The 24,154-nt window shown below is 35.8% G+C and overlaps 2 protein-coding genes across 3 annotated transcripts in view; both read right to left on the reverse strand.

Annotated features, from left to right (window-relative positions):
* abcc8 (ATP-binding cassette, sub-family C (CFTR/MRP), member 8) overlaps positions 1-1,684 on the reverse strand; it is a 55,913-nt gene extending 54,229 nt beyond the window's left edge. Inside the window, exon 1 of one of the 2 annotated variants that reach the window (XM_083547478.1) lies at positions 1,521-1,684. In XM_083547478.1, coding sequence (XP_083403604.1) covers positions 1,521-1,541 — 21 coding nt within the window. In that variant the 5' untranslated portion in view covers positions 1,542-1,684. The remainder of the gene's footprint in view (positions 1-1,520) is intronic. The other variant, XM_083547480.1, reaches the window with a different exon arrangement.
* Positions 1,685-3,994: 2,310 nt separating this feature from the next.
* Positions 3,995-23,750, reverse strand: ush1c (Usher syndrome 1C). Its single transcript, XM_083547505.1, has 27 exons — positions 23,586-23,750; positions 21,647-21,714; positions 20,374-20,517; positions 18,804-18,942; positions 17,722-17,830; positions 17,606-17,630; positions 15,554-15,611; positions 15,376-15,479; positions 14,760-14,844; positions 14,585-14,644; positions 14,427-14,483; positions 13,662-13,804; positions 13,065-13,130; positions 12,837-12,976; positions 12,227-12,276; positions 11,906-12,070; positions 11,632-11,748; positions 10,863-11,483; positions 10,159-10,212; positions 9,893-10,009; positions 8,891-8,953; positions 7,418-7,459; positions 6,789-6,842; positions 6,240-6,339; positions 6,018-6,127; positions 5,105-5,160; positions 3,995-4,768 (listed from the first exon to the last, which is right to left on the reverse strand). The coding sequence occupies exons 1-27, from the start codon at positions 23,619-23,621 to the stop codon at positions 4,654-4,656; spliced, it is 2,898 nt and encodes a 965-aa protein (XP_083403631.1). The 5' UTR covers positions 23,622-23,750; the 3' UTR covers positions 3,995-4,653.
* Between the last annotated feature and the right edge of the window lie 404 nt (positions 23,751-24,154).

Here is a 24,154-nt window from a genome sequence, read left to right on the forward strand (position 1 = left end):
TTTTAATTAATTTCTTCTTACATTGTAAAAGCTGTCAATAAAATAGCTGTTAGAGGGCAAACTTTTGCTTGTCAGGCCACTGTGCTGCCTTAGGCTCTTAAAAGAAGGAAAACAAGTTATGTCGACAAAATGTGTTTATGTACCCTCTGATATGGTGCTTGTACAGTGACAGTATATCGTCTCATGCTATTTTTCTTAGCTAGCTAATATCAGGTAGAAAAGAATGGCTACAATAATGTTTATGCCACAATCATTTTGCAAGTAATGTAAACCGTTCAACAATTCAGGACATATAAGGTGGCTTTACTTGCTTGCCATTTCAATGGAAAGGCTATTTCCAAGAGAAAGCTTATCTTCCTCCATTACACACTTCCTCACAAAGTCATTTGTATAGTCAAGTTCTTCTTGAAAGCCTTACTGATAAGTAAACATGAACAACAAACTTCCTAAAAGGCTTCCAGACATCCTTTTATAGACTAATCTTTCCTTATAGGACTTTAATATTTAGTAGCTTGTTATTGTTTCTTGGTCACTGGTTTAAGTGAGCCCTCAGAAAATTGGCACATTTATAATTGATATATAGTCCTCTTTAGAGCCACCGTATAAGTAAATGAATGTTGCAACAATGGAAAGCTGAGAACCAAACAAGCTGCCAAACTGAGAACACCCACAGTCATTACATCATGTAAAATCCCAAAAACTGTTGGAAAAAATAAATAAACACAGTGCTTAATACGTAAATGACATCAAAGGGGTACACTGCACTATCACTGATGTCCTTCTGTGTCATGGTGACGTGGATAATGACCCCTGTGTCATCCTACCAAGAACCTTATTGGGCGGCCGAGTTCAAAAGTCAAGGAAAACTCTGAGTCATTTATAAACTAAAAGAGCAGCTGAAGCATCCTGGATGTCTGACATGCTATCAGTATATACTTTCATTCTCATTTGTTATGTCAATCACTATAGGTTTCTCTCTGTTTCACTACTTCACACACACACACACACACACACACACACACACACACACACACACACACACACACACACACACACACACACACAAGCACATCTGCAATAAAGCATGGTGAGGAAAGAAACACTGTTGTGGCCCCCATCTACAACTACAACTACAGCTTTACAAGTCTTCCTTCTAACTCCAAGCACACAAGATCTAGAAATGGTACATTAACGGTGGTACTAGACAAAAGGAATTAGCCAACTGATAACAAGTTTGCAACTTCAAATGTCCACAGTGGCATGCCAGTGTTTTTATACTTGAGTTTTTAAGTTTTAAACCCCAGGCATCTCTTCAGTATCCTGTCTCACATGCAAGTCAGCCAATGATGTAAAATGTACAGTAAATGTACTTAGCAAGTGAATCATAAGTTGCTTTGGCACAAGGTTTGGATTTCTCACAAAACACTGTGTTGGGTTGCTGTTGCGTTACTCACAAACGTGCTCAAACTAACTCCAGCATCATAAATCTAGACATAAATTGTCTGTAACAGCATACATACCGGTCTGTATCGGGGAATCATCTTAATAGCGGAACTCCACGTTTATTCCAGAATGGTTTTAAAAGCAGACCTGTAAGGATCTGTATAACTGCATAATGTCTGTCAGATCTGTTGCTGTAAAACTCTCCCTCGTCCACCGGAAACGGTGTGCAGCGATAAAATGATGGACGTGGAACAGATTTACTGTGACATATGGTCAGTGTTTGTTCATGTTGGATCTGGCCATGGTGCTGAAAAAAGGCGCGTGCTCATAAATAAACTCATGAGGCAGAAAGTTACAGGTTACTGTAGCACTCACCTGCACCACAGGGTGGAGAGATACACCACTCATCTGTGTCTATGGTGCTGCGACTGTTTGGCTCTGAAAACTGTAACTAGTAATAAATTATGCATTTAAAAAACACATACAGCTGAGCACATTTACCCAGAACTTCTGGTCAATCACCTGCTTTTTTCTTATGTAGCTTTGTTGATAGTACTTCTTTTTAATATACTGTATATCATGCTAATATTTCCAAGTGTAAAAACCTTTGATATTCAGTATGTATAACATTTATTGATTCGCACACTCGCATGATATTCTTACTATCATGCTGCTCTCACAATCGGTTTATTGTCGGTTTTCGAAGCTAGATAAATTCATGTAGCAGTAATATGTAATATGTTAATATGTATTTTTATTTTCTTCTTTTGTGTTTATACATTGTGTTGTGTATATACTATATACTGTATTATGTCTTTATTATTTTATATATTTGCACATTTTATTTTTCTTTGCTGCTGTACCAGAGAATTTTCCCCACTGTGGAACAAATAAAGGTATATCTTATCTTATCTTATCTTATCTTATCTTATCTTATCTTATCTTATATCCTACAGAAGATATATTGTTTATGCTACACGAATTTTAACGTTATTTTCCATAAATATACACTTTTATAATGTAGAAAGTAAAAACAAGGCATAAATGTATAATATATAAAACTAAAACATTTACATTTTAACCAAACTGAAGTAAACAGCATAGCAATGAAAAGAAAAAGCCAAAAGCCACTGACGCCCTCTGGTGGCTAACTGGGGTACAGTGTATGAGAGAACAAAGCTAAAACAAAGAATACATTTCAGCATTATTTCAGTATAACATGCGCTGTCCTGAAAGTGTCATTTTCTAACTCCAACAACAAATCAGTTTAACGTTTTTCGGATCCATTTGCAAATCGAGTTTAAAAGCCACGCCACTCCATTGTTTTTTTTTTTATCGCATTTACAATCATTTTCTGGGCGTAACTAGTGATTTTTAAATCCGGGTTGTGTTGATTTACAGATGGCGGTGAAGGCCTTAACTTGTGCACATGGTCTTTTCTATAGCTCAAATAACTTTAACACAAAATGCTCCTTAATCGTTTTGGGTCCATGTCTTTAACTCAAGTAAATAATAATAAGACCATAACAAGTTTATATACTGTAGTGACACAATCGTTTATATTGTCTATTCCAGATTAATAAACAATGTAAAGTTGCTTTGTACTTGTCCCATGTACCTTTCAGCAGGGTGCAATTATTTCTTCACATATCCCAGCAATGTTAGGAAGCTGGGATCAGAGCACAAGGTCAGCCATGGTACAGCAACCCAGGAGCAGAGAGAGTTAAGGGCCTTAAGCTTAAGATACTGGAGTTTAAACCCTTAACCTTACGATCAGTCATTTAGACAGTTAACTACTTAGATACTACTTCCCCATTTTCAAATATTGTACAAATTTTGCTACATTTACTTAAATTGCAGATAATTTAAAAGAAATAAATCAATAAAGAAATCCTTTGATTAATATCTTTCAAGATGTGTGGCAAAAAATAAAGTATAATGTATACGTGTATAATTTTTCCAACAGTAGGTGGTGCAAATGCAATGTTTCACTCCCACAACCCCTCCTGCCATTTATGCATGATTTTATATTTTCTAATATGAATTTCAATCTTCTAAAATGTCAGCGTGTGTGGAATATTGCCTAACAAAGAAAAATAATTCTGGAGGAATAGAGTCTGATTTGGATAAAACAGGTTTCAAGTCAGACTTGAATGAGTTTATTGGCATGGAGTCACTTACTGACACAGAACACAGCAACATAGCTCACACCAAGAATAGAAAGAATCTTCCACATCACACTCTATGCAAGTTTCTAAGGCCTTTTTTTGCAAGTTCTTACACACAAGACAGATAAACCACAATCACAGGGAAATAGTTTTTTATTGACCTTAAGAATGCTCTTCAGTTCATGTGACTTGTTATGGGGAAAAATCGTTTCAAACCACAATTTCTTAAAGTATTCTGCACAGCTTCAAATTAAGCATAGACAAAATGTACAAAAAAAAAATTATGTAAAGGTAAAAAAAAAAAAAAAAGGTCTGTGAATCTGTGTCTGAAGAATGTCCTGGATCCAGGATCTTAGAAGAATGTCCTGCAAAAAATATCAGATTATTACAGAAAATATAAATATAATTTATAAACAAGGAGGCATTTTCTCTCTTTCACACGTTTTCAGAAAAAAGAAAGAAAATACAGATTTCTAAAAAGAGAGGCACTCAGAAGACTCAGTGAGAGAAACACTTCAAGTGCAAAGCATGTTGCTAAATGAAATGAAATTTCAGATGATATTCAGATTTTCTAATAGCTATTCCTTTTCTATATTCTTGTGAAAAATACATGTTCTAATGTGTCAAAGGAAATAAATAGCAACATGCTGCATCAGGAGTTGAGCTCAAGCCATCACCACATCTCTGTACGAGTCATGACATGTAACAGTCCCTTTGAACAACATCAATCAGAAAGACTGCTAAAGATTCTGCCTGGGACACAGAACCAATCAGTCCTACCTTTTTTTAAATAAATGATAAAACGCATGCATTTTATATAATAAAAAAATGCGATCTAAACTAACAAAAGTAAAATCACTGAATAAAAGCTTCATAAAAAATTTCTGTTTTCTAAACAGACCACAAAATCCTGAGCTAAACACTAATTGGACGGTACACGTGGTGTTCTTGACTGTCCGAGAGACCGTCACATGTACATGATGCATACGCTCACTCTATTTTAAATGGGGCTCAAAGAGGTTACCCAGGATTGTGTAGGTGATCAGGGTGTGGTGTGAGGTGTTTTCATCTGTAGAACATAGCCCTGTCTGTACACAGAGGCACTGCCCTGGAAAACCTTTCTGTTTGCAGTAGAACTGACTGATGCTGCTTTAGGGCTGGACACATTACACAGGGGACAGGCACACATTCAGCAAGACACATCAACACTACAGGCATCTTGCTTTCCATCACACAAGTGAACAGCTGGTCCTGATACAAATTCAGATTTATCAACAGTCATGACAATGGTTGAAAAGTTTTGGATTGGCGACATTGAAGACGCCGCAAACAGGAATAATTAAATCTAACTAATAGAATGTTAAACCTAAAATAGCTCTGAAAAGATCTGAAATGTTTTCATCAATCTTCATGGAGCAAGTAAAATTTTTTCCTCATTTGGAATCATTTGTAAAGACCTGAGAAAGAATAAATAACAAAGACAGTGTACTTACACTTCATCTTCATATTCCTTTGGTGGAGAAACTGCTATCACAAGGTCAATCCAGTCCTAAGGACACACACACACACACACACACACACACACACACACAAACACACACACACGCACACACACACACACATTCAAACCCACACACACACACACACACACACACACACACACACACACACACACACACACACACACACACACACACACACACACAAAATAATAATACATATATACTTGTCACTGTCACTAATATGATCTAACTAATAATGTATTGAGCTTATTCAATTAAAAATAATGAGTAGTAATTGATCCTGATCCCTTAGAGTAAACTAAAAAGCTTATCGATTTCTTCTTCCTTTAAGTTACTCGAATCAATTCCAATTATCATAAACAGAAAAAACAACCACAATAATATACAGTGATTTGCATATAATTCAATCAAACCACATTCATCTACTTTTATCTGAACTATAAGGCACATGTTCAGACAAACTCCTATTTAAAATATTTAGTCTCTACATAATTAAGCATCTGTGGGGATTTTGAATAACCAGAAAAACAATGGACAAAAAAATGCTGTGGTTAGCTAAAACATAGTAATAATAATTCTTCTTTAATTATCACCCATTTGTGAGAGCTTCACATTAGCATAGATGGAAATTTTTTTTTTTTCTAGTTCCATTCATCAGTGCTGTCCTGCTTTTTATTACTAATAAATAATTCAAAATTTTACAATTACTGTATTTATAAAATTTTTAGGACAGTCATAAACATTACAAATATTCTACACTTCAATTTGATATGCTTACAATCAGGGATGAGCAAAGCTGGGCTCATAAATGTTCAGTCTTCAGTCAAATAACCAAAATATCCTTGTGGATATTATCTAGAGCAGTAAATTTAAAAGTTCATACCCCTCCACTGTTCCAGGCCCGAGCTAAAGCGTTCTGCCCTTCAGTCAGGGTTGCATCTGTCAGGATTTTTCCATTTACTGCCATGATCTCATCACCGGCCACCACTCCACCTGAGAGCACCATGCATAAAAATGAGCAATTAGAGACAGCAATGAATAGAGTACATATGTTTAACCAGAAGCCGATTGGATTACGGCAGTAATGATATTTAAATAACCTCACCATGCTTATCAGCTGAGCCGCCTTCATAAATAGCTGAAACCACAAGTTTCCCCAGTGGAGTGTCTATTCCTCCTTCCACAGCAATGTCCAATGGGCCTCCCTGCAAACACACAAAGCCCAGCAGAACATTAGTTTAGATTTAGAAAGACAGGCCACTGTACAGGTTATTTACTTTTTGATTCATATACTCTAAACATTCCTTTGAATTTTAAGATTAGAACATGAGAAACTGAAGGCAGACATACAATGCCTATCAATGTAATTGTTTATTGGACAACATAAAGCATTCTAGCTACAAATATGACACTCTAAATATTAGACATTTAAACCAACACCATCTGCATCATAAAACATAATTGAGCACCCAAGTGTTATAATAAAATCAGAAACTGTGTGTAAATAGTACCAAAAGACATGTTCATTTTCCTCTCTACCGATAGTAGTCGTGAGTGCTTAATAGTTTTGAAAATATTAAAAAAAAATTCTGAAACTTGGATTAAATAAATAATTTCAATGATAAGCATCAAGCTGATTAGGATAGAAAGTTACCTTCTTAATTCTCAGCAGCCGCACATCTTTTCCTTCTATTTGGTCAGAGGTAAACTGTAATGGGATTACACAAATGGTGTTGACAGAGCATGCACCAAAGTCGCAGCATCAGAACAATGGGATATGAGCAATATGATGCAGAAATGGGATGTAATGAATTTGGTGTGATGGCAACAGATGCTACACTACTGACAGCTGGATCATTTCATATCTTTCATTATGTTGCTTAGAATGCTTTAAACAGAATAGAAAAATCAACTGACATTTAAGTGTACAAATGGTAACAACTGCAATAGGTTTTAAGTACAGTCATTTAAAATTTTACTATGATAGACTTAAGAGGAATCTTAGCAGCAGCGTTGTGCAAGACTGTTCTAAATTCTAGACTGGCAGTATAAGGTTCTGATGCCTTTAGGCTTTTCTTCTAAATATAAACCTACTGACGTTTTTTGGCGAATATTACACCTTCTAGTTCATTTAAGTCATGCTATTTGCCTGAGAACATTTTTTAATATTGTCCTGTAATCCATTACCTAAATTAGGATTGCAGGTACAATGATAGCATAATCCTGAGATTAAAAGTAAGAATTTGGTAATTTTTTTCAGTATGCATGTAAGCTATACAGTACCATTGAATAGGGATCGAAGTCCTCCACATATTTCTGAAAGGCCTGTTTAAATAAATAAATAAAAAAAACACAGTTTAGGTACTTGTGGTTGTCCTATGTCATGGGAAAGACAGAGAAAAGGTCTTAGTAGGCAGCACACAATCTAGTGTGTATTGATTTTGGAGAGTTTACGTGTCATGAACACTACAAGTTTACCTGTCAATTAATCACTAATCCTTACCTGTTTCAACGGCACAAATGATGAAGATAGAGGTTAAGAATCAATTTTCTAGTTTGTGCATGGCCTAGTTTAGACTATAGCATTAGTTAAATCAATGTAAGGTCAAAACAGCAGTCATGCCTTGATTTTTTAAAATTTGAAAAATAATGTGACTTATTCTAAACTAAAAACAATTCCACGTAATGTAATTAAAAAGAAAAAACCCTACTGATCTTAAAGTTATATATGTATATGAGTATATGACAAAAACAAAATTAAAGACTAAAGTAATTTGGTTGGATCACTGGAAGCTTTTGTTGGAATAGGGAACAAACGTGGAAACAAGGCAGTAACAAATTCTCAACAAACAAAGAGTGAATACTGCAGTCTGGAACATTTACATGTTGTCATAGTGAAGGATTATAACCATTTTATTACACCCACACACACTCACACAAACACTGTCCAAAGAGACTCTAGCTAAACTGATAGGCTGTAAAACAACAGTAATATATATATATATATATATATAACATTTATTATTATTATTATTATTTTATAATGGTAGATTGGTAAATCTTCAGGAAAGTCCTTTTGCAATAATGTTGCTCTTTATATTCAGCTTAATTCAGATTCAAAGAGATTATGTTTAACAAGCTAATGGTTTCTTAGGAGCCTGAAACAAGACACAGTCTGAGTGCTACAATTTATCAGTTGGTCTATTGCTTTGTGTGCTAAGACAACACAGGGACTGCACTGTGTAAATGCCACAGCTGGTCATCACTATAGAAGATAAACCCCAGATATACGGTGTACACTCAGCTGTGGTTAAGTAATAAATACAACAAAAAGAAACAATTATAAGCAGGAAAGCATCTCAGCACTGTTGGTATAAGACAGTGGTATAAGTTGGTATAAGCTCTTTACAATCCTGAAACAGATTTCACAGAATACAATTTAATTACATTTGTTTGTATTGCGCTTTTAACAATATACATTGCCACAAAGCAGCTCTAGATTCCTAATGAGTAATTTACTAACAAGGAGAATTTTCCTGAGAAACTAAAGCTTAAGGGGAACCAGAATTGAGTACAAGGGAACATGTTTTTTTCCTAAGGAAAACTCAAAAGAAAAAATATATATAAAAAATTAAATATATAAGAAGAAAAAAAACATTTAGTAAGAACATATCACCCAGAACCAACCAACCAAAAACAGCATACAGAAAACACTCAGGTTAATAGAGAGAGCACCAATCAATAGTCTTTGATTACTTGTTTCTTCTTTGACTTAAATGAAGTGTTGTACACCACCATCCTCTTAAGCATCTGTGGTGACTACAACATAAAACCAGATGCAGAAAAGAATTACAAAACATAAACATTCCCCTCTTTTACACACAAAGTACATTTAAATGTACAGATGCAATTTACTTCCGAGCTATAACCACAAAGAGACAAAATACTTTAAAGTCCCTAAAAGGAAAAATATAATAAATTAAGTTTTAAAGATTCAAATAAACTTAAAGACAAAAATTCTTAATTCTAACACTGTCCAGGCTAAATGTATTGTTTTCTCAGAACCCATGCCTAATCCAACCAAATCTCTTTGTGAAACCTATTAGTGCAAGCGGTGTGCGACTGGAAGGCGGAGCCGGATGGAACACCTGCAGCTGATGAGACTAATCGGTGCGCACTGTTTCAGAGCTCCACTAGCACACCGCTGGCACACTATGATATATATTGGCAGCTGGGAAAACAGTGACTTATACTAACATCAAACCAAATAATCAATCAGTAGATGCTCGCTGTAAGTGGAAAACTATGTCTGTTTTATTCTACTTCAAGTATGTGTCAAGCAAAATCTGAGAAAAGCCAAGCTCAGGTGATTCAGTTTCCATTTAACTAACCACACAGAATATTTGAGAACGTAATCCTCTGGGTGTATTAGAGACAGAAGTACTGTTTTTCTGTGATTTAAGGCAAAGTATGTATGGTGTAAAAAGTCTATCCATTACAGCCTTAAAACTCATTATGTGCACAACAGGTTCTAATCCCCCCTTCCACTCTGTCGCTTTTCCTCAAGGAAGAAATGCTTATTTTAAAATGCTGGCCTCATAAATCAATGCAGTCAGGGGGATGAACCACCTGCAGACACACTTTCATTACTCATGAATTGAAAAGCAATCTCCACAATAATATCCAGTTAACGAGAAAGACATTAGCTAACACCTCAATTTTCCATCAGCACACACACGCATACATACTCAGACTTACCGTGGGCTCAGGCCGTAATATGGTTCTGTATGAGGTCTTTGATTGGGGCAGCATGACTGGTTTTGACATGACTGGATTCATTTGCCTCCTCTGAGTAGGAGGGCTGGGTGCTATTTGCTACAGAATGACCATGTGGTAGGAGGCATTAGCAAAAAATTCAAGTCAATTTTGACCTAGGCAATTCACACTGCAAACACGGATAAATTGAACTATGGGACTACGAGGAAAAACAAAGCATTAAAAAAAAAAGAATAGTTGTAGCTCACCAGTGGACTGCTGTATGTTGATATTCTGCTAACATTAGACGTGTTTCTCATAACCTAGGTCATATTAACAAAATGCCAAATCTAAATTTCACTTAACACTGGAAAATAGTCTTGAATTATAACATAGGGGTGGATAAATCCCAATTTCATGGGTTGCATTTAACTGAGTTTGTTGCTTTTTTCAGTACAAAGAGACATATATTACAGCTTTTTTCCACAAGTTTTATCAGTGTACTCACATACATGTGCATTTGTCATTCTGTCAGCACATTCATGCTATTCATCTAATAAAATACATCCGACCATCAACCACTGTGTGTAGTGCTAAAGGTGGCTAGTAACAAAATCAAGCATTATTGCATTATTTTAAACAAATGAAAAACTCTCAGATTATTGAACTTACTCGTCCAATGGGCAACAAAAAAAAAAAACAACAACCCAGAAAGAATAACCCAGAATGATACCTCTGGGTAATGTCTACTGATTTATCCACCTCGAAACAGATAATTATTTCCTCTTAAAACAGGCACACAAAATACATGCTTTTGTTATGATGGCCAAACTCTACATGCCAACTTTTCCACCTCTATATATCGTAACCTCATAATATCACACATCTATACAATTCAGTTAAATCAAAGAGTGCTTAATTTGCTCTTTGAAACTCACACATTGGTTGGATCAATAGAACCAGTATTTGCTACCTGTGCGCTGCCACGGTAGGAGAATTCATTTGAGCCATTTGTAGGGTAGCCCCCTCGTTGCCTGTAGCCGTTGTCCTCCCGTTCATTCCTATGTTCTGAGGGGCTGTGTGGTCGGTGGTAGCTCTGAGGGAAGGTTTGGTAATCTAAATGTTGAGGTGGAGGAGGAGGTGGCGGTGGTGGTGGTGGAGGAGGAGGAGGTGGAGGAGGTGGAGGAGGTGGGTGAGAGTAAGACCAGGGGGCCTGAGTCTGAGATCGAATGGTGGGAGGGGGTTGCCATCCATGACTGATCGAAGCAGGGGGCACTCTGGGAGCGGGGGGAGAAGGTGGGCGCTGTGGAGCTAGCTGTGAAGGAGGGGGAGGATAGGAGGGAGTAAGAGATGGCCTTGGGGATGGAGAAGGGTGAACAGATTTGTGATAGAAGTGAGGTGAAGGTGGAGGAAGTGGTAAAGGTGGTGGGAACTGATTGGAGGTGGGAGGAGTAGGGGCCAGTTTTTTCAGTGGCTGTCTTAGACTTTGGTCAACCTCATCCAAGTTGATGTCATCCAGGTCAGTAGTGGCAAGCTGAAAGCCACCAGGGAATCTTTGCACAGTGGATACGGGAGATCGAGATGGAGGACTCATCTGCACAAAACACCTCATCTGATTAAATAAGGTCTCCACCTCACAGAAAGCACTGCAAACCTAACTCAACCTAACTTATGAGACTTATACACAGTAGTTGCAAAGTTGACACAAAATAAACAATTCTTCATCCAATCTGAACGTTTACCTCGGGAGAGTCATTCTCCACAGAGGAAATCTGCTCCAGTCTAGTCTGACAGAGCCTCTCCACCCAGTACTGCACTTTCTCTGATTCTTCTAGGTCCTCACGCTCTGTCTCTGTTACCTGCCCACACCAGCACATGGTGAGATGCAGAAACAGAAACCTTAAACAGATCATTGCTCTGGCTTCCCTTTTAGAAATTTGTCTTCACAAAAGGGTTAATATAACAAAAAAAAACTCTGGTAATTACACTATAATGATACTTGGGTGAAGATTGTACCTCTTGCAAGAGTCGATTGATTTTCATCTGTTTCTCTCGCTCAAGAATCTCTTCCTTTTCCTTTGCCAATTTTATCTCAAACTCCATCTCTTTCTTGTTCCTTTTCTCAATTGGAAGTGTGTCTGTCTTGGACATCTTCTTCTTCTTCTTTGTCTCTTTTCCTTTCTGAATAGTTATAATGATTTTTTATTCTATATTATACAAAGGTTTTAATGCACGTCACACGAAATTCCATCTGCATGCTGTCATCCAAAAAACAGATACTATATAAGATGTTCTAAATATCACAAACACTGCTCTCATTTACAACACACAGAGTACCTTTCTGAGTGTAGGTAACTTTCCTTCATAGCGATAAAACCAGTTGCGAGCTAGGGAATCAAGATAAAAAAAAAAAATTTAACAGGAAGTAACATGTTCCAACCATCCAACTTAAATTTGACAGCTACCAAACTGATCCAACCAAAAGAAACCAAGTGAAAAGACTTGCATCCTTTTACATATTGTGATGCATAATATAAAGGAAAAGTGAGAGAAAGGTTTTTAAAGGAAAACCTTTACATGCAAGATATCGACACACCACATTTCCCTTTGAGAACTTTGCAGCTCCACTCACTTCTCTGCCCTCATTTTCTTCATCTTCATCGGTGTCAACTTCAGCAGCTGTATACAGTAGATCAGGAGTACAAGCCACAGCAGACACAGATAGAAACAAAAGAAGAAAAGAGAAAGAGATTGCATTCATAAAAACTGAATGCACATTAAGTCATGCAACAGAAGAGTAAAAAAGTAGGTAAATAGATGTCTAGATGATTTATGCTGTGAGCATATTATCATCAGTGAGTAACAGGAAGGGTTTAGTAAATTCACTCTCCACATTCATGCATGGTAAGACAGATTTCAGCATGCAGCATTGTACCAGTGATCGCACCTGAGCTTCTGGTTTTCATTGGAGGTGGAGAACGTGATTGAGGTGAAGGAGAAGGTGCAGGAGATGGAGTTTTGGACTTCTCTCTGGAACCCCAGTCTTCCTCCCATTGTCTATTTTTTTTTCTCTCTTCAGTCTCTATCCTAAAACACATACATATAGGGCACATGAAACAAGAATGTCAAACAGCCAATTTTACTTAAGTTTAAATCTAACAGGTAGCAGACATACTTTTCCATCTCCTTTCTATATCGTTCCTCTTCTTCTGCAGCCTTCTGTAAAATCTCCATCTTTCTCCTGCAAGGAAACAAGTAAAAAAAAAAAAAAAAAACAACAGAAATGATCACCAACCACGAGTCTGTCAAAAAGGAGGCATGTGCAAATGACATGCACACGTCAGTGTTCTAAAACCACAGATGGGTGCTGAATTTTTTATACCTCCATTTATTAGCTATTAAATGTAAAATCCTATGATTATTCTAAGAAAAATAATATATCAATTGTCTAGAATGTATGATGTATATATATGATATTCATGTATGATGTACGATGAATCATGTATGTATTATGTCTCTATTTTTAATATATATGCACATTTCTTTCCTTTGCTGCTGTAACACCAGAAATATTCCCACTGTGGGACAAATAAAGGTATATCTTGTTTTTTCTTATCTTATAAATATTTTAATCCTATAACTTATTATATAGAACTAGATAAACAAATTTGACTTGAAAAACCCATTTTCATGAGTTCTGGCATTAGTGTGTGAAGGCTGTGTTGATGTGGGCTGTTCAGGTTTTATGCAATGATCTAGCTTTCTGACTGACAGGCGCTCTTTCTCCTGCTGCTCTTTGATGATTTTGTTGGTCTCCATTGCCACTCTCTTCTGTTGCATCAACTCCTGGCGCTCAATCTCTCGGCGAGCTTCAACTGCCAGCTTTTCCTCATCTGTCATGAACAACTCTGCACCCTGAAATATATCCATTTAAAGCTTATATTGCAAAAACATGCACACACATACAGTCATTCACACATACAAATACTGATTATAAACCTCATTTTTAAACTCCTACATCTTTAATACTTTTGTCAGTCAGAACTAACTTTTAAATTAAAATCTCAATGACACCATTCAGCATTGTGTAAACAAAATTGTCTTTTATAAATTATAATTGTAAACTTTATCATGATAAAAATTAAGCACCTGAACATCAACCTCAAACAGAGTGAAGGCCATGATTAATTGCACCAATAAACCTTGGTGTTTTAATGGTCTTATAACCTTATTACACATCTCCATTTATCTTTCTCAACTGAGACAGGAAACGAAGAAAAACAATGACTGGATTTTGTGGTCACATTGTATTCAAACTTAAACCAGTTTCACCAGTGTTTTTAACAAATCCTGATGTCTTAGAGAAAGAAAATACCTTATCAGACTTTAATTTCCTGTCCTCGAGATAAGTCTTACGGAATGACTGTGCGAAATAGATTCTTCAGTAAGTTAGAGTTTTGCTTTGTGATAGTGAGCACTGAAGAGAACTGCATGTGAGCCAAATGTGAATGAGGTGGACAGATTTACTCTAACTTACAGCTCCAGTGAGAACTGTGATAGTTAGGCTCCTGCTGCTCTTCAGCACTCTAACTGCCTACAAAAACAACACAATCATTTCTGTTGGTTTATTACTTGTACAATACAAACTAGCATACTTTAATATGATAGATATGCTGCAATGCTGATGATCCCTACCTCCTTATGGTCCACATTTGTGAACTCCATCCCATTGACCTCGACAATCTGGTCACCAACCTACATCCCCATACCAATATCAGTTTCTTTGTTAATGTAAAAAATCAGTAATGAATTGTTAAAAAGGTTTCAGTGCAACAACAAGACTAGATCAATCTAGATCAGATTAGAATACCTGTAGGCCTACTTCTGCAGAAAGAGAACCAGGCTTTACATTGCTGATGTAGATCCCTGGCTTTTGAGTTGGTCCACTTGATATACTGAATCAAATAACAATAATGAATTTCAGTCACTGGGTATCAATTTTCAGTCACTGGGTATCATGTGCTATACTGGATACAGAAATGTCCTTGAAATCTTAGACATGCGAGTATCCTTTGTGCAATATGTAATGTTTTCTCTGCTACTGTCTACTACAAATGTTTCACTGTACTAAGCAAAAAAAAAACCTCAATTTAGTGAGGGCAATCAACTCACTAATATGATAATATTGATGTATGGTCTAACCACTGCAGCAGTTTAAAAACAGTAAAGCTTTTTAATTGTTACAATCAAACAATAGATTTTAAAACTCTTACATTCTAGGTGAATATTACACAATTGTGGGTTTTTTTTTTCATTTTCCTAGGAAACTAATGGTGTATTTGTCAAAGTTGTACTAATTAGATAACCAGATGCATCATGTATGAGAGCAGCAAAAACGTTATTGCAAAAACAACAAAAAGCAGCAAAAACGTTATAGTGCGCCTGAAGCTGGGACAACAACACTGTAATACACAACACTATTTTACCTGATGCCCATGCCTTTGGTGCCAATCAAGCTAAGGAACACTTTTTTCTCCTTGATCTCTTTTCCTCCGATGGAGGCCAGGCCAGCAACACTGCTCTTCTTTTCCTGTCAGTCAAGAGTAATAACTGTGTAGCTCTATAATGTGGATTAATAGAGATATAAATGTTGTTGTGACTTACCCCTGATTCTGACACAAACTGATCCACAAACTGCCATTTTAGAGGCTCATCAGGGGAACTGATAAAAAAAAGTGGGAACTATTAATCCCATAATTTAACACTTTATGTTTTTAATATAATTCAGTGTATTACGTTCTTTGTTTTTCTTTCTGTTCTACGGCCAAAGGTTCGTTCACACATGACATCTCACAAACATTCTATTTTAAATTAAGCGTTCCTTAAATATTGTAATAACCTCCACTCTGGAAAAGCCTTTCCACTAGATGTTATAGTGTGCCTGTTTGGATTTGCTCCAGACCAGTCCCAAAAAGGAAGCAATCCTATTCTGGGTGGCACAATGTATTTTAATATGAGGCAGATAAAAAATAAATTAAAGCATCTAAAGCAGGGGTCGGCAACCCGCGGCTCCGGAGCCGCATGCGGCTCTTTCATCCCTCTTCTGCGGCTCCCTGTGGCTTTGGAAAATAAATAATGAGTATTTAATTAAAATTTATTTGATTTTAGTTCGTTAGTTTTTAAAATGTAATTCTAAATTTGAAGATTTTGGTGATCTTGTAAAATCTTAATAAAACGTGTTAAAGTTTTTTGTCGCTCTTTATATGCATCACAACCGCTAATGTGCGACACCCACCGGCACGCGACTTCTTAAACTTTGGTTGACGGCACACAGAAGAGGACGGCATTTTTGGTTGCTGCCGGTGGATAATTTATGTTCGGCGTTCTTTTCATAAATACAAGAAGGACTCAAATAGACAATGAGTATTTTACTTGAAAGTAACCTTCAACCCAATGTCTTTTTTGAAGGAGTTCAAAATTTTTTTGTTGCATGCAGAAATGTAATTTCATTCTCTCTGCAGTTCATTGATTTCATAAATGCAACACATTATGGTTTGATTATACATAGCATAAGGGCAAAAAAAAAAAACGTTACATGTAGTGTTATTTCAATTTAAATGTCAAAAGGGTTTTGTGGCTCCCAGTGTTTTCTTTTCTGTGGGAAACAGGTCCAAATGGCTCTTTGTGTGGTGAAGGTTGCCGACCCCTGATCTAAAGCATATCACCTCTTTTGTGAAAATAGCACTGTAAGAAAGGATTCCTATTCTGTTGTGATTCCTATTCAGTTGTATTTCCACGCTTCACCACTAGAGGCAGACATACAGGTTACTAAGCTTTGACAAGCTACCCGTGACATTACAGTGCACCGTCCTCCACCAAGAGTATAAAAGGCCAGAACACAGAGCAGCAGTCGTCATTGACCAGTGGCTATTCGACACCGTGCAACCTGTTACTCAGCACTGACCATTCAGCAGTGGCCTTTCGGCATACATTCTGCATCACACAACCTATCCAACAGCAACTAACGGAAGATAGCAAGAATCACCTCGTATACAATCTATTCTATACCCAGTAAAGTTGAGTGTTCTGAATCCTGTACTGTGTTTTTAATGACGAGCTGGGGGCAAGTACAATCCCCTGATCAGCGCACACCAGATAGTAAAAATCCTTATATGGTCCTTCGAGCTAGATAGGAAAACTTTATAACATTAAGTCCTTCAAGCCGGATAGGAAAACTTCCTAACAAGCACAGATAGTCATTTATGGCTGCCAGTGGAACCGATGCATTCATTATCCTCAGCGAATATGACTGCTAACAGCAGCAAAAAAAAATTGTGAAAGCTAAAGGGTTATTCTGGTTTAAATGAGATGATTCTAGACGAGTCATCAGAAGTTAAATCTACTGACCCAGCATTTCACTTAATAAAGACGTGACTAGAAAAAAAAGTTCCCAAATTAAGAAAAATATTATAGAGGACTCTAAAATTCGCCCAGTATGTAATATATCTGAATAATAAGGAATAAAGCTGACATGCAGCACTTTAACCACATACCCACTGTTGTAATAACTATACAGTGTGCAGAAAAACAGAGCCAAAACAACATATGTCCCTGCCCAATTATCCAATAGCAATAAACACAGACTATACTCTCTATTTTGTATTAAAGTTTTATGACATGATTATTGAAACAAATGCTGGTGTTTTGTAAAATTACCTCTTTACTGGAATCATCCCCACATCTATAAATAAAAGTAAGTGTAAATAATAATAAATGTAAATATTAATTTCTTTTTCTTTAACAAATTATTAGAGCACAGGATCCTGACTTACGTCTGACTTTAAGTGACACGGTCTTCTTAGTCTTGATAAGGCTGATAACCTCTTCATGGATGCATGAGGAAATTGAATAGCCATTGATGCGCACAATCTCATCTCCCACCTGCCAAAACAGCACAATTACCACCATGGTGCTTCCCTTTCCGGCTTAGTCAATCAAATACCTAGATTTTAAAGATTAATCAGATTATAAATCTGTCCATTAAGCTGGTATATTAAAAATTAATATTAAAGAAAAATAAATAAATAAATATATAAATATATAAATATATATATATATATATATATATATATATATATATATATATATATATATATATATGCATTAAGTAAGGCTAACAGTCACATATGGTTTATATGTTTGAAAAAAAAAAATTTTTTATGACAAATTAAAGTTGGGACTGTAAAATAAATTGTTTCAGACATGAACTAAAAATTTTAATAATGTTTCTGAGTTCCTGAGTACAGGTCAGCATACAAATGGATGTATTTTTCTGCATAAAGATGCTAAATGTCCGCATACTCATACATTTCTAACACAGAGTCATGTGTAGCCCTGAGTCCTTCAAAATGCTGCAAATAAGAAAACTGCTGAAGGTGCAGGTTTTGTAAAATGGGATCATAGTATGTTTATTTACTCCACCTAGTGGTGTGAGGGTGTCCTGACATCAACATAAAATGCAGCTGTGCATTGTTTTGTTTTTTTCTTGCTACTTATGAAGTTACTATTGCTCAAATGCAGACTCTACAAAGAGCTATTTCTCCTGTAGGCTTTTATAGGCTGCAGAGTATTACCCTGCACAAAATCCTATAAACTCAAAAAATGCATACGTCATTGTTTAGCATTTTATAAAAAAAAAAAACAGCTATCATTACTATGAACAACATGCACAAAATCCTATATTTGTTGTTCATAGTAATGATAGCTGTTTTTTTTTTTTTATAAAATGCTAAACAATGACGTATGCATTTTTTGAGTTTATTAAATTTTTTTATCATACAACAGATACTGTATACTAGTGCTACCATGCCACTTCTCTCCCTTCTCTCTTTTCATCTTGCTTTTTCTCTCTTACCTGCAGGCCCACATTTCCAGCCTGTCCATCCTTTACAATCTGTGAGATAAAGAGTCCACAACCAAATTCTAGGCCACCTCGTACACTCAGACCCAAGCCTTCAGGGTGAGTACGATCCAAACGCACTTCTTTCAGCCTCCTGCATGCAAAGAGAGAATTCTTATGACAAAAACAGTTTATTTTAGGTAGAAAGCTGTTTGTACTGGATCTCCATTAAATAAGGAAGAACTCATTCAAATTAAACATGCCTATTTAATGAGCCTTGAATCTGGACTGTATCTTAATAAGATTTTAAGTTTAGTAAATACACTTACATTTTTGGTTAGGGCAGATTTAAATCTAAAACGTGTATTTCTTATTAATATGATTATCAACGTATTAAACTGACCACATCTTCTTGTGCATGTGCATCTATTAGATTAGATATGTGACTTGAAGGCGCAGATACATTAAGAAAATTATGACATGTGCCTAAACTGCATCGAAGACCACTTCCTGAATTGCAATTTGAAAATTTTTATTGTGTATTGGATACAGTTGTTTTCATTAAAAAAAATGTTTATATTTTTTCATTTTCTAATAATCTCTTCAGATAATATACTAATACTTAAGTCCCATAAATCAACAAAAGTTTAAATGAAGTATTTGCAACATGTAATACATTAGAAAATCTATGATTTTGATTTTAGTAAGATTGGGCTGCCCCAGCAGACATAAACATGTAATCAGTGAAAGTGTGACCAGTGAAATAAAACTTTAACTCAATCTCTATTTGGGATCTCAATTTAGTCATTGTGTAGCAATGTTGTAAATACTGTAAAGCTGTGTCAGTCACAGAAGATTCAAATAAATTATTTTAATAGCTTCTTTATTTAGTTTTATCAGCATCATTCTTGATAAAGAAAATATAAGTTGTATGATTTTAAGTACATTATAAAAGCTCATATGGACACAATTGTCTATGACAAGAATTAAATAAAAAAAAATATTTAAAAAATTTAATTCGTCTGCACAGATTTCTATTAAGATTTACATAACAGAATTACTTCTGTTATGTAAATATGACTTCTTTAAACTGAATGTTGAGCATGAATAAAAGATATATCTTTAAAGAAACTTTTATATATTTTGTAAAAATATATGTTATGTACTATAAGACTTTCTAATAAGTAAATATATATATACTCTCTTAGCTGGAAAAAGTGTATAATCTACCATCAGTGTGCTCCTTTTTCATTTCTGTAAAAAAAATATTTTTACCAAAACATTTTTGTCCCAAACATTATGCTGCATTACATTTAAATGTCACCATATCTAAAAGCTTAGATAAAACATTTCATCTGACTACATTAACCATAGCTGGGAACTAGCAGGTTCTGCACTATTAGAGATGTGTGTCACACTGGATTATACTCATAGTGTTTATAACCAGTCTGACATGGTTCACTAAACCCATGAGGGAGCAATTACATTACCCCAGTACTTGGACAGTGTGGATCCCACCCCCTCTTTCTTTCTGTTTGTTACCATTTAATTTGTCTATAATTATTAATTTATGCCATCTTCTCACCTGGATCTCTTTGGGGTAAGGTTGTCATACTCCACCTGGTGCTTAAGAGGGATGAGAGGCCGAATGGCATCAAATAGAGGCAAGCGGTTTGGTTCATTAATCACCAGCTTCAAGTCCCCCACCAGTACAGACAGCTTCATTGACCTAATAAAAAAGAACCGTTATTAAGACTATTCCAGAAGCATGCATCCGAAGAGACAATATAGCTAGTGTCAAGTATCACTTCAGGCTATTGGAACAAATTACAGTAATCATATTTTGATACGTAAAACACTTGCTATAATAAAGAAAAAAGGAGAATTTGCATTATTCAATGATATATGGGGTGGTTCAGAAGCATAGTGAAATTTAGTACTGTGACTGCTGCTTTACTAATATTTTATCCTATAGTGATAGATTTAAAAACAGCAAACTTCTTGAGCCACTATTCTGATGATCTGATACTTATAATTTTATATAATTTACTGAAATTAGTCATTTAAGCCATAGTGGCATTATTAATGTTCTATATAATCTATTCTTCTTTGACCAATAAAAATGAATTATAATAGTGTTTCCAAATATTTTAGTGTAGCTCTTAGTTTTTAAATGCAAACGTATAAAGTAATGCGTTTTGGATTTTGTGTTCTGTGTTCTATTAAATTTTGATGACTGGTATTTTACTCCTGACTCAAATATCAACAGCAAAGTGTCTTTTGTGAATGGCTGCATGTGACCGGGTGGAGATTGGAAACTATCAGATCTCCATCCAATAGGACAACCTTCAGCCACTGGTCCAATAGAGCAACCAAACAAAGATCAAGCGGAAAAACCTATTTAGTTCTTATTGTTTAGATAAAAAGAAACCCAATGTATAATTCAACTGCATGCGACAATGTTGTTTTCCTTACTGTGCTACAAACGTTCATGAATTATTAACCAAAAAGAAAAAAATTTCTATAAAATGTAAAATACTGTTCTGTCATATTTTGTTGTACAACCACAAAGTTATTTTGTATGAATTTTTAAATAAAATAATGAATGGAAATAAGCAAAAATGACTATCATGGGCAATAATGTCAAAAGTAGCTAGTTAATACAAACTACCAAGACCAGGACCAGGACCAGGACCACAGAGAAATAACAAATAAATAACATGTTTTTACGCATTTCATTGTAAAATTACAAAGTTTCATGGCTTTGTTGTTCTACTGTCTATAATGAATTATTAAAAAACTAAAACAGCAAACCACTCAGTCAGGAAATCCACAATAGATCAAAAGATCAAACTTACTTATGGTACATGCGCAGAACATCATACAAGTAATCCTTTTCTGCCTCATTATCAATCAGCAAATCAACCTGCAAAGAAGAACAAAAAGTAAATAAAAGTACCTGTGCTAAACAGGTTTAATATGGCGGACCATCATACCTTGTGGTGACTGAACTGCTGCAAAAATATTTTAAGAAAACGTTCAGGCCAGTCAATGATGCCACACATCTCTCTCTTAGAGACACAACAGCAAAGAGAAAGGTTTTTGCTGTTGGACGTGGGAGGTATGTTTCAGTGACCTGGAGAACCGATGTGACACATGCTATTGTTCTTGGTCAGGTGGAAATAGTTGGGTGCTGATCTGCTCCAGTAGACCTGCTCATGCCCCTGCACTCCATCTTCTCACACTGAGCGGCTCATTTTACATGAATGTGCATGGCCAAAACTACATCACTGTTGCTGTCACATGTAAATGTGTATACGAGACATAATATTACAAAACTGAAAACCTTAAAGGTGAGTGCGATGGTTAATAGTTGATTATTCTCTTACATAATAGGCTGTTAATTTCACAAAATATATTTTAAGTATATCATATAGTATATATGACTAGTGCATAAATGACTAGTGTTCCATTCAGGGTTAATTTACTGTGTGTTCCTTATATAGGTTGTGCATTCACTGCAACCCTGACCAGGGTTTAGTGAAAATGGGTGGATGAATAAATCGTTGAATGAATGGCTGAATGAATGACATGATGTTTTGGAATCGATATTTGTTTTCAACCTATAACATTTGTTTTCGTAATCAAAATGTTTCGAAAATACATTTTTTTTCTACACTTCGACAAACCTTACAGTGTATTTTAATTATTACAGATAAAAAATACACTAGAATAGAGTATACTGTACACGATAAGATCTGGCTTGGATGAGGAGTACATAGGGTGTAATAAATATGTTTTATACAAGCCCCACGTGTCATTTAGCCTGGACTTTGACACCATAAAGCAATAAAATTTAAATTCAGAGCATGAATCATGTACTATAGTCCTGAATGTCCTCCAATAAAATACACTAGGGTACAACCTATGATGAATTCACAACAGCTGAGAAGAAGGAGGGACACGTCTGCATGTCAGCATTAAACAAAGGCAGAAGGCAGAAGCCTCTGTAGGTCGCAGGCCTAGTCACAGAGAAAAAAAATAAATACAATAAAAAAATTAAAAAACGTCTTGTCTGACATTGCATCTATCCAGAACACTGAAGAAGACCTTTGAGTGAAGCACCCCCCAAACACACACAGGCTCACACACACACACATAGATATTTGCAGGGAGCTCACAAAGGAAACCCTCAAACCTATATACACTCTTTATATAGAAAATCAATTTACATGTATAGTAATTAACGAATTAATAATTGGTTGTTTTTATTATCATCATTATTATTATACAAATCAGCCTTAAGTTGTTGGCCTTAATGAACAAAAACCACAGCACAACACCTAAACCTTAGACATCCTGTGACCTAGCCACTCATTTCAGCACATGCAGTATTATATAAAGCAGAAAACATTGTATGTGGATATTCCAAATGTTTAATGACAAACAAACAAACAAACAGGTCCCAACCATAAATAAGTAATCTATTGCGAGATATATCCTATAAACCTCAGGTAAAGGTGTGTACAGGTAACTCAGTTCACGCTCGCAGGTAAGCCAGAGGATCATAGCAAGTAAAAATAAATAAGCTTAAATAAAGTGAAAGTGTGTTTAATCATGCTTTTGCTGTTTACTGTGCGAGAGAGACTAATGTGACAATTTGAGAGCTTCTATCAGGTGCGCAGCGAGTCATCCGCCATTCTTCAACGACTAGAGATCATTTCCTAACATCGGCCAACATTACTATTAGATATTAGAGAAGTTCAACTGTAGAAGAAAAAACAATCACTCGATTACCTTATGGCGAAATTCGCGAGCGACTTTTCTCTCCATGTTTGAAAAGCCTTTGTCGTTTTCCCCCGCGCGCGCGTGTGTGTGTGTGTGTGTGTGTGTGTCTTCGGTTCACTGGACAGAAGGTGTAGCGGCCAGAGGGCGCTTTCTCTTGCACTTTACACTCCTGCTGGGTTTCACACCCTAATGGAGAGAAATGGCACAGAGCAATCAGTAAGCACATTATTTATGGTCATGTGTAATTTAAAGTAAATTCTACTTAGCCGAAGTTGATTAAAATAATAAATTTGGAAGTATGTGGATCTACAGAATTTAATAAAATATTTTGGGAGAGCCTCGGGGCTGTGGGATGAGAGTTAATCCTCCCAACTAACAACACGGCCCCTGCCCATAACACATAGCTGATGAGAAGAAAATCAAATAAAAGAAGTGTGAGAAGAAAGATGCTGTGTACCTTTATGAACAGTGATGTACTAATCAGTCTTAGATTCACCACCTGAACTTTTTCTCAGCAGAAAATGCTTCCACCTTGTGGCTCAAAATATATATGATGAGAACTCATTGGCTTTTGTCGT

This window comes from Silurus aristotelis (assembly GCF_946808225.1).
Source record: "Silurus aristotelis genome assembly, chromosome: 7".
NCBI lineage: Eukaryota > Metazoa > Chordata > Actinopteri > Siluriformes > Siluridae > Silurus > Silurus aristotelis.